At 45.3% G+C, this 12,689-nt stretch overlaps 1 protein-coding gene across 4 annotated transcripts in view; it reads right to left on the reverse strand.

Annotated features, from left to right (window-relative positions):
• Positions 1-12,689, reverse strand: part of L1CAM (L1 cell adhesion molecule) — a 109,216-nt gene that overhangs the window by 45,399 nt on the left and 51,128 nt on the right. For all 4 annotated transcript variants that reach the window (XM_044443625.1, XM_044443624.1, XM_044443622.1 and 1 more), the window contains 5 exons: positions 12,000-12,111; positions 7,739-7,923; positions 4,396-4,527; positions 4,164-4,307; positions 1,877-1,988 (listed from right to left, as the gene is read on the reverse strand). In XM_044443625.1, the coding sequence (XP_044299560.1) occupies positions 1,877-1,988; positions 4,164-4,307; positions 4,396-4,527; positions 7,739-7,923; positions 12,000-12,111 (685 nt within the window). The remainder of the gene's footprint in view (positions 1-1,876; positions 1,989-4,163; positions 4,308-4,395; positions 4,528-7,738; positions 7,924-11,999; positions 12,112-12,689) is intronic.

Raw genomic sequence — 12,689 nt, forward strand, 5'->3', positions numbered from 1 at the left:
AATATTGCATTTTATAGTATATTTTAAGTGTCTCTGCTATATTTTAGTCTTATAGCTCTTTGTAGTCTTCCCAGAGAAATTTATTTATTGGGACAGTTCAGATAATAATAAATAAATTGGCACTCACCACCACAGCAAGTTCTGCAACATAATGTTTTATGTGATTTTTTTATTTAATTCCAGAAAGACATATCTGTCCTATTCCGAAATACCCTTCTATTACACACACACACACACACACCATTCCTTCAACGCGAATTCAGATACCAGGGCCACTGAGCATAAATGGACTGTTTTTGAGTATTTTTGACCTCCTTGAAAAAAGACTGTTTGTATTTCCGTAAGTTCCCCTGACAATGCTAATACTCTTGCATCTCAGTGGCCCCAGTTTTTATTATACAGGCATTAGTCCTCAGCACAAAATGTATTTACTTGTTAATATTTATATACCACTGCTCATTTCAAACAAATCCTGGAGTAGTTTACAAAAGAATGATAAACTCTATGTGTGCACACAGGTACACACAAAATAATGAAAGGATGGTAATTAAAAGATAGCTAATGGCTGGGGAAAGCTACATTTTCAATAATTGCCTCCAGCACATCAGTGTTGAGGCCTGACATACCTCAGAGGGAAGATTGCAGCACAGGGCAGGTGCCACTGCAGAGAAAGCCCTGTCTCTATAGTGTCACTAAACTGATCCATAGACTGTGGCATGGGAAATGGGGCCTCCCTTAAAGGGAAGTTAGTAAAGGGGAGATGCTTCTCTTGAGGTATCCTGGTGTTACCAATTGCAGCACCTCAAAACACCCCAAAAGCAATTGGCCAGAGAAAGGCCCCAAAAGTAGTGGGCCAGAGGAAGGCCACATAGTAAAAACACCACAGTTATACTGTCCCAGAAGGGAGGGCAGATACAAACGAAATGAACTTTGTGTAACCAACAGCTAACACGCTAGACTGACCTCGAATACAGTAATTAAAGGGACAGTGGAGACTGGTTCTAGCCGTCATGAAAGTTGCAAATGTGCAGGGAGTAAGAACAAGGCAAGGCAAGCCTGTGTGAATCTTGAGCAGATAAGAAATAGACATGGGAAATGTCTGGTCCTTGACAGAAGAAAGGACTCTTTCTCCAGCACAGGAAGGGGTGCATAAATTGATGTATTGATGTATTAGATGTATATCAGGTGACCTAATTGGTTTCCTAGGGTACAAAACGCATGTACCGGGGTGCAACTTTTGAGACACTGCTTTGGGCTGAATGTCCCCTTTTGTCTCCCTTTATTCTATAGTGCACTAGAATAAAGCTGATTTTGGCTCTAAGTCTCGTCTCAGGCTTTGTTTGGCTCGGGTCTGGGGTCCACCCAGGTTTGCCCCAGCTGTTGACTGGCTCAGTCCAGTAACACTGGTTCTGAGTTGCTGTTAGACAACTCATGCCAACAGCTTTGCTGTTGGGTGAGGTTGGTACTGTTGATCATAAAGTCCTGCAGAATACTCTGACAGAAGGAAGCATCGACTATTTACAGAGGAAAGGCAATGTAGCTGTTCAGCGCCACTCAGCCCAGGTACTTTGGCACACAAAAGCTGACACACAAGGACATCCAGTGTGGCCTGGTGGTGGGAGCATTGGAGTAAGACGAGAGTACTAGGCCCCACTCAGCCATGGAGCTCACTTTGGCTCAGTCACAGACTCCCAGCCTAGCCTACCTCACACGGTTGTTGTTGTGAGGATAAAATGGAGAGGAGGAGGATCATGTAAGCACCTTGTGTCCCTTCAAGGAAAGGTGGGATATAAAGCAATTGATTAAAAATGCAAATGGCATCAGAGCACCTTAGGACAAAGCAGTTTAGGAGAAGAGTCTAGAATGGAGAACTTACCACTTCACGGTGGGCCGTGGAGCGCCAAAAGCCATGCACTGCAGGATGGCAGTCTGGTTCTCGACCACACTGTACACCAGCTCATCTGGGGTCAGGATCTCTGCTGGCAGGCCTGCAACAAAGGAAGGAGGTAGAAGGGTGGCGGGCGGATCACACGCAAAGCAAACAACTCACCCCGTTTCCTCAGCTAACCCCACCCAGCTTTAAAAGGGTCTTACAGGCATAATGGAGGAATCCCCTATTCAGAATTTAGCAGGTGGTGGGGACAGACAGGGCATTGCAGGTCAGTGTGAAACACCAAAAAAGAATATTCAGCAGACGATTGAGTGTTAGAAAAGCATTATAAATGAACCAATGATAGATAAATAGCTTTTTATGTATGGCCAAGATTTATTAAGTCATCCAATAGCAGACAGCTCTCCAGGTGAGGAAGAAGAAAACACAAATGAAACAAACAGCTTGATAAAGCAATATTGCCCCATAACCAAAGAGAGCTGCGGCTCCTGGGTGGTAGAGAAATGTAATAAAGAAATAAAATACATAATCCAAAGCAGCAGAGGCAAAACAAAAACATCACCTAACACTGCTGAAATGTCAAAAGTCAATCTGCTTTAAAAGGTAGCATAGCAGTAAAGGATTCAAAGGCCTGAGAGAATAATCATGACCAGGAAGGTATCTGATGACTGCTCAAAGGCCAGCAACAGAGGTGCCAGGCAGGCCTCTCTGGGGAGCCTTCCCTCATTATGAGGACTGCACTACTGAAAAGATCTGCTCTCAGCCACCTACTGCACCAGGTTGGCTCCAGGTTTTAGAGGGGCCTTGGGCAAAGCAGCCTTTGTGAGTTGACCTTCTTGTCACTGTGGCCACAAGCTGCTATGTCTCCTTGCCCACTTTCTCATTGTTGCTTCTAAAATTTGCTGACCAGCAGAAAGCCAGTGAGAGAGAAGGAAGAGGCACCTTCTGGTCCTCCTCTGTACCATTTTTATTATTTGGGTGAAACCAACAGGCAGGTGAAAAAGCAGGTTGAAATGGGGGGCAGGGGGAGGAGGAACAAGTCCAGGGGAATCTTGTCAGTCAACTCTGTTGAGTTGTGGGCTCTTAGCAGGTGCCTTACCATGCCTGCCTTTGATGCTGGCCCTGGTAAAATGTGCTGGAACCTAAGCATAAGAATGGGCACTTCACGCCCACCTCTAAATGACCCTCCAGGGAAAGTAGTCATTAGAGAACTTTTTCTTACACAATGGAAGCTGAAAGTGCAGAGCCAGACACAATGGTTGCGTTCACAAGCATAATGGCAAGCCATGCTGGAGATTGCTGCTCATTCAGCAAGCATGGTGAAGCATGGCATGTATGGTTATTGTTAATTTCCACTGAGAAACAACAGTTTGTTCTACCGTTTCCATGCTTCTGCGTGGCTTGTTCTTATGTGTGACTTCATTTGCCATGCTTTTTCTAGGGTTTCCACATTTCCTACAGAGTTTGGTTGCAAGAGTGGCCATGGCAGCTGCAGCCCCTCCAGCCACCATTTTCTGCTGCCCTGTTCTGCCTAGCAACAGCTGAGATGCCAGTGGGCAGGGCACTGATTGGCTGCCTCTGCACTCTCTGACCTTTCTCCCAGTGTTCATTCCCTGATGCCCAGACATCCCATCTCACTGCCCCCATGCTTGTGCTGCTGCCTTGCCACCTGTCACCACCTCTTGAACTAACATTTTTTTTAATTGTTACATTGTTATTATTTATGCATTTATGTATTCATGTATCCTTTGTGAGCCGCCCCGAGGCTTTGTTGCAATGGGGGCGGCATAGAAATGTTTTAAATAAATAAATAATAGCATATACACCACAATTTGGAAGGCAGATGGAAGCAAGTGGAAACTAATCATGAGTAGTTACCATGTATGAACACAGAACGTAAGGTGAGATACCATGCTGCGCAAATGCTACACCGCTTGATTTTGCATTATGTGTGAACATAGCCCATGTCAGAACAGTGGCTCTGCTAAGGCAGAGGCCCCTTCACTGGTTTTGAGGCCCTGAAAATGCCTGTCCTTGCCACCCTCTGGACTCAGTCTGGCCCCACTTTGACCCAAGGTGAATGACCCCAAGGGTGTGGAATGGGCTTCCATGGGAGGTCGTTGAGGCCCCATCGGTGCGGGTGTTCAAAGATAGGCTGGACATGCACATGGTGGGCATGTCGTGAGTGGAGCCAGCTGGAGCTGGGGGTCAGACTAGATGGCCCGGGAGACCCCTTCTTAGTTTCTGTGTTTCTATGTTTCTATAAACTTACGGACAATAAGGATGTACGCATTGGCCAGGAGGCTGCCATGGTGATTATGGGCCTCACACTGGATCACAGCTGTATCGTTTGGCTGCACATTGCTGAGGAACAAAGCTCCTCCTTGCACCTTCCTTCTTGGGTCTGGCAAGATTTCTGAAACACAGCAAAGAGTTCAGGCAGAGTAGAAAAAATGTGGGGCCCTGGCACCTCAGCTCCCACCCCTGTAGAAGGTAGGACTCACCTTCTAGTGGGATCCCATTGATCCTCCATGACACCTTTGGTTTTGGCTTCCCAGCAACCTTGCAGTCCATGCGCTCATTCTCCCCTGGTGCATTGATCTGGCTCACTGGTTTTTGTATCCAATATGGAGCAGCTAAAAAAGGAGACAGGTTCAGGAGTTCCCTTCAGTTTTGATCCATAGCCTCATTGCTAACTCGAGAGACTCTGATTGCATTTCTCAGTTTCACTGTACAGTTAGTTATTAACACCCAGCAAATTTTGGGGAGTAATTCTATGTCTGTTTAAGGAAGAAAATGGCCCAAAACTCTCAGTATTTTGCAGCCAAGCATTCTGGGAGCTGTTCAGACAGAAGATTATGCCTGTTCAGACAGAAGATTGTACCTTTGAAAACAAGCAAGTTTCTACATCCATCTTCTTCAAGTCTTAAACCTCTCCTTTCCCCATTTCCATTAAATTACACTTAATGAATATTGGACCAAAGAGCAGGCTACTGCCTTTCCTGCAATAATGATGTCTCACTTAAGCTACTGCAGTTCACTCTGCTGGGCAGCCCTTTACATCCCTCTGTATTTTCTCCCCAGTCAAACCTTAGACTGTAAGCTGCTAAAGGCAGGGAAGGATGAGCCTCTGTAAATAATGAATATTATTAGATGAAAGTCACTCAGAGTTCTGGACTTTGAAGTTCCATAATGTTCTAGCAGAGAACTATGCTGCCTGCATGTTTGCTGTCTAAACGTGTGCTGGAACAGCATTCCCTGCTCAAAGGCCTCTTGCTAACCTGAGCCACCCCAGCTATTCTTCTAGGTTGCTCCTTATACCTGTAATGCTGTCCACAATGCTTGGGTGACATCTTACCCCTATTTCCTTAACACCCCTGCTCAAAATCCACTTCTCTAAAGCAACAGACTCTAAGGCCTTCTAGTTTTTTAAAGAAGGTATGTGGGTTAAAATAGCTTTGCATCCACACACATTCATACCAGTTAGGACTCATGTGCAGCATTTCAGACCTTTGCCTCTGTCATTCCTTCCCTATTCATTCTGTCCACAGCTGACTCTCCATTGTCCAACTTCACACTGTAGGCTCATTGGGGTGTGGATCCCTCAAGGGGAGGCAGAGGGAATGCGACATGTGCTTAAAATTTCCCCTCTGAAATCAGTAGGGCTTAAAGAGTGCCAACTTTGGCTGGATTGTGCCTTCCCCAGCATGCTGCCCTTCAGATACAGGCATTATAACTCTCATTATCCTCAGCCATTGACCATGCTGCCTGGGGATGATGGGAATTGTAATCAAATACAACGCAAGGGCCTCAGGATAGGGAAAGCTGGTTTGGCCTGCTTAGTTTAACTTAATGTCTATTCTCTTAAAAATGAGATTTCAGCTATACTTGTGATGCCTCCAGAAGGAGGGCTCCTAGCATTGGGTAGGTGTTCCATCTATTGCCTCTTAACACATTTTCCACAGTAAGAACATTGACAGAAGAAGTGATGGGAAAACACAGGAGGGCTGTAAGTGGGAGATGACAGCATGGAAACAGAGGAACCTGTCTTATGCTGAATCAGACCCTTGGCTCATTTAAGCCCAGTATTGTCAACAAAAGCTCCAGAGTTTCAGGCAAGAATTTTTCCAGCCCTATCTGGGGATGCCAGAGATTGACCCAGGCAGCCTCTGAATGCAAAGCAGATGCCCTCCCATGGATCTGGAGTGCCCAATAAAATTCTGGGAATAACGTTGGGGGGGGTGGCATGATAACAATCTTGTCTGGAAGGACCCTGGCATCTCCGCACCATACATGTTTACCATTGCCACTTATGGAGTGGTGTCCCCATCACCCATGCTTTCACTCTGCCACTGAAATGGCTCCTCAGCAAAGAGCATTTTAATTGAAAATGAATAGTAGAGAATACCATTTTTAAAAGCTGCTTATTCTTTGTGAAAAAGCATTCATTCATTTGCTGTTGGGATACATGCCAACTGTCTGGCCGCTCCCTAATTCTAAGAAGCTTGGGGCCTCATGAGCATCTTCGTCAGCTAAAATGCTGGGAAAAAGCTGCTATTTAAGCTTCCTTTAATATGGATGTGGCTGCAGTTTAAATAAACAAAATTTTGGGAAGAAAAATAGGGCTCCATTCTTAGGATGAAACTAGTGTCCATCCCAATGTTGGACTACAATTCCCATCATTCCCAGCCAGTGTGCCCAAGATTGTAGGGGGTGATTGCAGCCATGGTCCAAGATACTGGGAGGACATCTAGTTGTAGAAGGCTACTCTAGAGCAAACTAGTATTATTCAGATGTGTTCCCCCATTAGCCTCCTTTGCCTCTCAGACAAATCTAGACTTCACAAGGGATCCAATGCTTCACTTCATTTTTCTTCCCTCTTGCCTGTAACAGGCAGTAGAATATAATGTGACATCATCACATTATTTATCCATACATCCTGCCCTCCTTGCTGCTCATAACTGGCTGTTGGCACAGAACGATGATGTCACATCATTTGGGAAGCTGTATGACACCTTACCAGGAACGCTACTTGAAATATCTGATCCCACCCTGACCCTGTCTGGGAAGAAACCCCTTCAGGAAAGCCTGTGAGTTTTGCTCTTCATTATCAACTCAGCATCAATGGTCACTAGGCACAATGGCTCTATCTTACCTCCAGTGTCAGAGGCAGTACATGGGGAATGTGAGCAAAAGGGAGCTGCCTTTGTGGCACTTACGTCCTGCTTGTGAACTTGCAGAGGGAGTCAGTTGGATACTGTGTGAGCAGAATGCAATGCTAAATTGGGCTTTGGCCTGGCTCAGTAGGACCCTTTCTGTGTTCTTAAACTAGGCATGAAGACAGGAGAGATGGAAGGGAAAGCACCAACTGAAGTTTATCCCATGCGGTGCTGAAAGCAGATTTGAGGGCCCGACTGCAGCAAGGAAGAAACGTGTTCTTCCCTCCCTGCAGGCCTGACAAAAAATTGCTCCCCACCCCATGCTTAATATTAATGGGATATTAATAAATATCAAGTTAATATGAATGGGAAGTGAAAACATCCAAATTGCAAACCCAGATTTAGTTTCATATCTAGCTGGGCCTTGAAACCAAAGGGACTTTTAAAAAGAGAAAAAGTAACCACCTCCCCCCCCACACCATCCTCCTCCTCTTCAATTCAACCTTGGAGAGCAATCACTAGAACCTTGCTTTTGGCAACTAAAGTCCAAAATAGGCAACTATTTCTAGGAGAGGGCGTCCTGTGACATGCCCATCCCACCCCCACACCTGCGATCCACTTTCCCCCAGTTTAGCTAATGCTCTTCATTCCTATCCCACCAGCACCCTTGCGCTTCAGCTGGGCGTACCCTCAACAGTAACTGTGTAGGTGTGGCGGATGGTGCCGTGCTCGTTGTGAGCGATGCACTGATATTCTCCATCATCATCTTCTGTCACATTGAGGATGCGGAGGGTTTTGTTGGAGTTCTCAAAGACCACCTGAGGAGAAAGCTTCAGCCTGTTCATATGGGCCCATTCTACAGTTGGGGTAGGGCTGCAGAAGGAGAAAAAGAGTGTGGTAAAATTGGCTTCTGCCTCTGCTTTGGCTAATGAATCTGATGGCTAAGAGGCATGTTGAGGTCCTCTCATTCCTACCCTCCTTCCAGCACTGCCAGCCATTGGCAGTAAGGCAGCAATGCCTAGCTGAGGAATCAACTAGTGTTGCCTGATTAAAAACAATCAGACTAGTTAAAATTTAGAAGAGTGCAAATACTGTAAGATTATATTAAAATAAGAACATGCAGAAACTTCCTCATTCCTGTTTCAGTGAGAAGGAATGCCTCTTCTGTGGTCATTCTGGTATAAAATATGTGCCCATCATTTTGAAAAGGATATACAGAAAGTACACATTTTAACTTAGAATCATTGGGTTGTATGTAGACTAAGATTCTTGCACTTTGTTTCTATTGAAATCAATCAGACTTAAGTCATGCTTAGGTTGCCCTTGCTTCCAGTGAGACCTAAGTTCAACTAATAAGGCCAGAACCAATACACATATGACATAAGTCCCATTGAACCCGAAAGCAATTATGTCTGAGTAGATGTGTAGGATTGCACTACATGGATCCAACCTATTATGTTTTTGCCATATCAGAATATGCAGATTTAATCCAGTGGTCATGAACATTAATCCATCAACTAAGCTTTCTTTAACTGGGTGACTTTGTTAATTGACAGCCGTCAAGCAAACTTACATGTTGAACACAATTTACCTAACAAGAGCTCCTCAAAAACATGGCTAGCAGTAGGCAGATCCCAGAAGGAGGCCAACGCTCAGGGCAGTCTATAGCAGCTTGCTGTTTTCTTAAGTTGCCAGGTCTTTTTACCAACTGCTAGAAAGCCCTTCTCCATCCCTCTGGGTAACAAAATCTCACCCTACCCTGCAATACATTCCAACTCTTTCTCCTGTCAGCATCAGGCAGGACTGGGGCAAAATGTGGTGGAAAATCCAACTGGAGACCCTTCCACACACAATGTTTAACATTGGACACAATTCATGAAGAAGTTCTCTGTTGCAGCATTGCTCCCATTTATCTGCCTGGAACTTGTATATGAATCCCCATTGGTGGATGAGCCTGACCCCCATTCAGTTGTTCCTAATGCTCTCAATTTTCCTTAACTGCCCTCACCTCAAATCTACCTCCTGAGGCAGCTATTTCACCTTGCCTCATGATAGAGTCACCATCCCATAATTAAACAAATTTTAATTATTGTACAATCTGGGGGAAGTGACCAGATTTCTTACAGAGAACATCTAGCTGGGCCTCCTCCAGACATGCACGAGACGAGACTCCCAGCTCCTGTCCCAACAAAACACCAAGTGTAGTGGTTTTTCCTGCCTCTTTGAGCTGCTCTTTATTGTTTTTATGTCACCCTCCAGACACTGCCCCAATGGCACATCTGCAATATAAACATTTAATAAACACATAGCCAAAGGGAATCACTGATCTCTTTTGTTGACCCTTTCTCTTCATCCTTGACAGCAAACTTATAACTGAAAGGCAGGATGAACTAAGTCACTCAGAGAAAGCTATGAGAAAGATGTCTCCCTGATTGTATAAATTGGTCTTTAGTCCTGCTTTTTAGTGCCTTTCCTACTTCCAAGCCTGGTCAAGGGATGGAGTGACTTCTGTGCCACCAAAGGGGGAAAAAGAGGCTACCCTGCCTGTAGGACTGTTCTCGGTGTGTCCAAGGAAAATTAAATTCTAGAATTCCTTCCTCCCTCCCTCACTATTTTTGCCTCCTGTATGGGTTAAAAGGCCTTGCAAGAAACAAAAAGCAAAGGTACTTCTGTTAAATGCAATTGCTTATCCTACAGATGAGTCATGGATTTTCTGGGAAGGATGAATAAGAGACAGAGGGCCAGTCCACACATCATGTGGGCCATGGTGGGCTGGTTTATCACTCACTCAACTATGCTGCTGTCAGCAGATGATCAGGTGCTTGCTGCATGCCATGGTTTGTTTTGCCCTTTGTCCTCCCACCTGCTCCCAGCATGTGTCTCAGGGATGTTTGCAGCACATCTTGCCTACATTCCCAGTGGGAGGCGATTTTCTTCTCTCCTTTGTTGCTTTGCAAAGTACATGTATTCACATATACATATGCATGCACGTGCATATATGCCATACTTTCAGAGTGGAGAGGTGTGCGGGTTACCTTACTCTTTTGGATGAGGTGGCCAAGGGTATTCTGTCTTTAATATTTAGCCAAAAAACAAGAAGAACAACAATCTAGACAGCTTGTTCCTCCTCCAAGCACAGCTCTGCAGGTTCTTGTGATTGACTTACCGCTGGATAACCATGTGCCCCACACAACTTGGGACTGTGGCATTTCAGAACGTGTATGTGTGAATAAGCTTTTCCTATTCCTGTTTTCATGAAGAAATTGCCCCTCCTGAATTAGCATAGTCCCAAACTGGGTGGGCCACACGCTTATTCAGATGCATGAAATTGCTGAAAAAGTTAGAAAATTCTCCTACTTTGGGGAAGGGATCAAAAGGAAAAAAAGCCTTTATGCTGACATTGAGACTTTTCTTCTTTTTTAACCCACTCTTCCACAGGTGAATTATGGCAGAAAAACAGAAGAGGGCAAAATCTTTCCTTTCCAAATTGTCATGTTCCCAAATGCAAGGGAATGTGCCTGCCCAAAAGTAAGACAATCCTGCATACTGGCAGAGCAGTGCTAACTCAGCTCACAGGGGAGAAAGCTGCTGCCAAATGAAGCACTGAGCTGGGGGTGGGGAGGGCAGGGGGCACTGCACAGAGCAGCTGCATTGTGCAAATCAGTCTTCCTGGTGGTGGAAAAACGGTCTACAAAAGAAAGTGGTGGAGAAGGCTGAGAGGTCGTGCCACAGAGGCCAGGAACAGGTGGGAGCACTAAGTGGAGAAGAAGCCACAGCAAGCCACAGAGTGCCAGATCATTTTTCTGGAGCAATGTGCGGCAGCCACCAAACAACCCACACACTGCAACTTATTTTCAGGGTGGCTTATTGTCCTGTGCAAGCCAGCCCATATTAAGTGGACTCTGCAGGCTTGCAACTAGCCAGTCAACCCTGTTGCCAGCAGAACTGGCTCTGGACGACCAAAAGGTGTGCATGTTTGAAGAAAGCCAGCATTGCCCCTGTGCATTAACAGAGGCATGGAGAAGCACCGGAGCACCCACTGAAATTCATAAGTAATGGATTTAAATGAGCGCCTCTTCCCATATGAACCTACTCGGCACCTTAGATCTGCATCTGAGGTTTTTCTGAAGGAGTCCCCTCCTCAGGAGATAAGGAGGGTGGCATCACAAAGACGTTTTTTGCAGAGGCACCCCGACTTTGGAATGAGCTCCCCAGAGTAGGATGCCTGGCACCATCTCTACATTCTTTTAGGTGCCAGGCAAAGACCTTTTTATTCCAACAGTGTTTTAATTGATAATTTGTCTTAAGTAGTATTTCAACTGTGGGGCATGTTATCAGTTCTGTGCATTTTATGTTTGTTTAATGTCTTATTATTATTTGTAATTTTTGTTTTTATACTGTATTTTATTCTGTATTTTCATTGTTGCAGCACGTCCAGGGAACCATATGGCTAATAGGGTGGGTTAGAAATCTAATAAATAAATAATTCAAAGCAACCAAGAGGAAGTTACACTTCCATGAGAACCCACTTATGGAAGTCACTGATACAGGAAAGCTGTGAAGAGAGGCAATTGCAGCTTGTACAAATCCACACTTATTGAATTATGATGTATACCTTAATGACTTTTAGCCAAGGAAGCCAGAGCCCTGCATTAGCTGGGCTGTTGGCAAGTAGTCATTACCAAAGGCTTCTCCATCAGTTCCATTATAACCTTCCTTACCAAACAGAGACAACCTCCCCTCCCTCACCCAGCTGGGAGTTGTAGTGCAACACAGCTGAAGGAGACCAGGGTTGGAAAACAGACCATACAGTCTATCGGGCTGCAAACTTCCCCCATTACCTGGGAGTAAACCCTGCTGAACTCAATAGGAGTTACTTCCAAAGGTTGCACAGCCAGAAGCCTTTCCCGCAGTTTGATCCTTTGGCAGCTGTTATCCAGAGTACTTACAATCCTGCCACAATGCATTCCAGGACGAGGGGCTCTCCCAGCAGCGCCATGTATGTGCTGTGCTTCTTGTTTGGCACAATTAGGATCGGTTTCTGGTGTGAGAGAGTGTTGGCTGTGGAAGAGAAAGAAGGCGGAGCTAGGAGTAACACTGGCAACTGAGCCCATCTCAGCCTGAATTATTACAGCCTGCTAAGGTTGTGCCACCTTTAATAGAAGCCAGTCCTCTATTTGAATTGCTGGCAGAGAGGACTGTCTTCTTTTTGAAGGGATCTTTTATTTGAAGGGCTGTTCAGCCCAAGCCCATATAAAGCCAAAGGACCACCAGCAGGGAGATCCAGGCCTTGGAGTTGGCAAGCAACATCTAGCACATGGGCAGCAACCTGCAGAAGGCATACACATGGTCTCCTGGTCACAGTTTGCCACACTATAGGCTATATTCCAAGTGGGTTCAACTGAGGGGAGACCTTTGAAACAAATGGAGCTTACGTTAGTCACAACTTGTATTCCATTTATTTCAATGGGTCTGCTCTATGTAGGACTATGTAGGCCTTGTTCATTTGGCTCCTAGATCTCATCTTTACCCAGGAAAAGCCACAGGAAAACAGATCTCCCATCACTGCTAGTAATATATGCTTTGGCCTTAAGTATCTCTCCTTGGTCACTCCAACTTCTGCAATGTCTCTTGCTATG

Source organism: Varanus komodoensis, unplaced genomic scaffold, assembly GCF_004798865.1.
Source record: "Varanus komodoensis strain SLA01 unplaced genomic scaffold, ASM479886v1 scaffold42, whole genome shotgun sequence".
NCBI classification, from domain to species: Eukaryota; Metazoa; Chordata; class Lepidosauria; order Squamata; family Varanidae; genus Varanus; species Varanus komodoensis.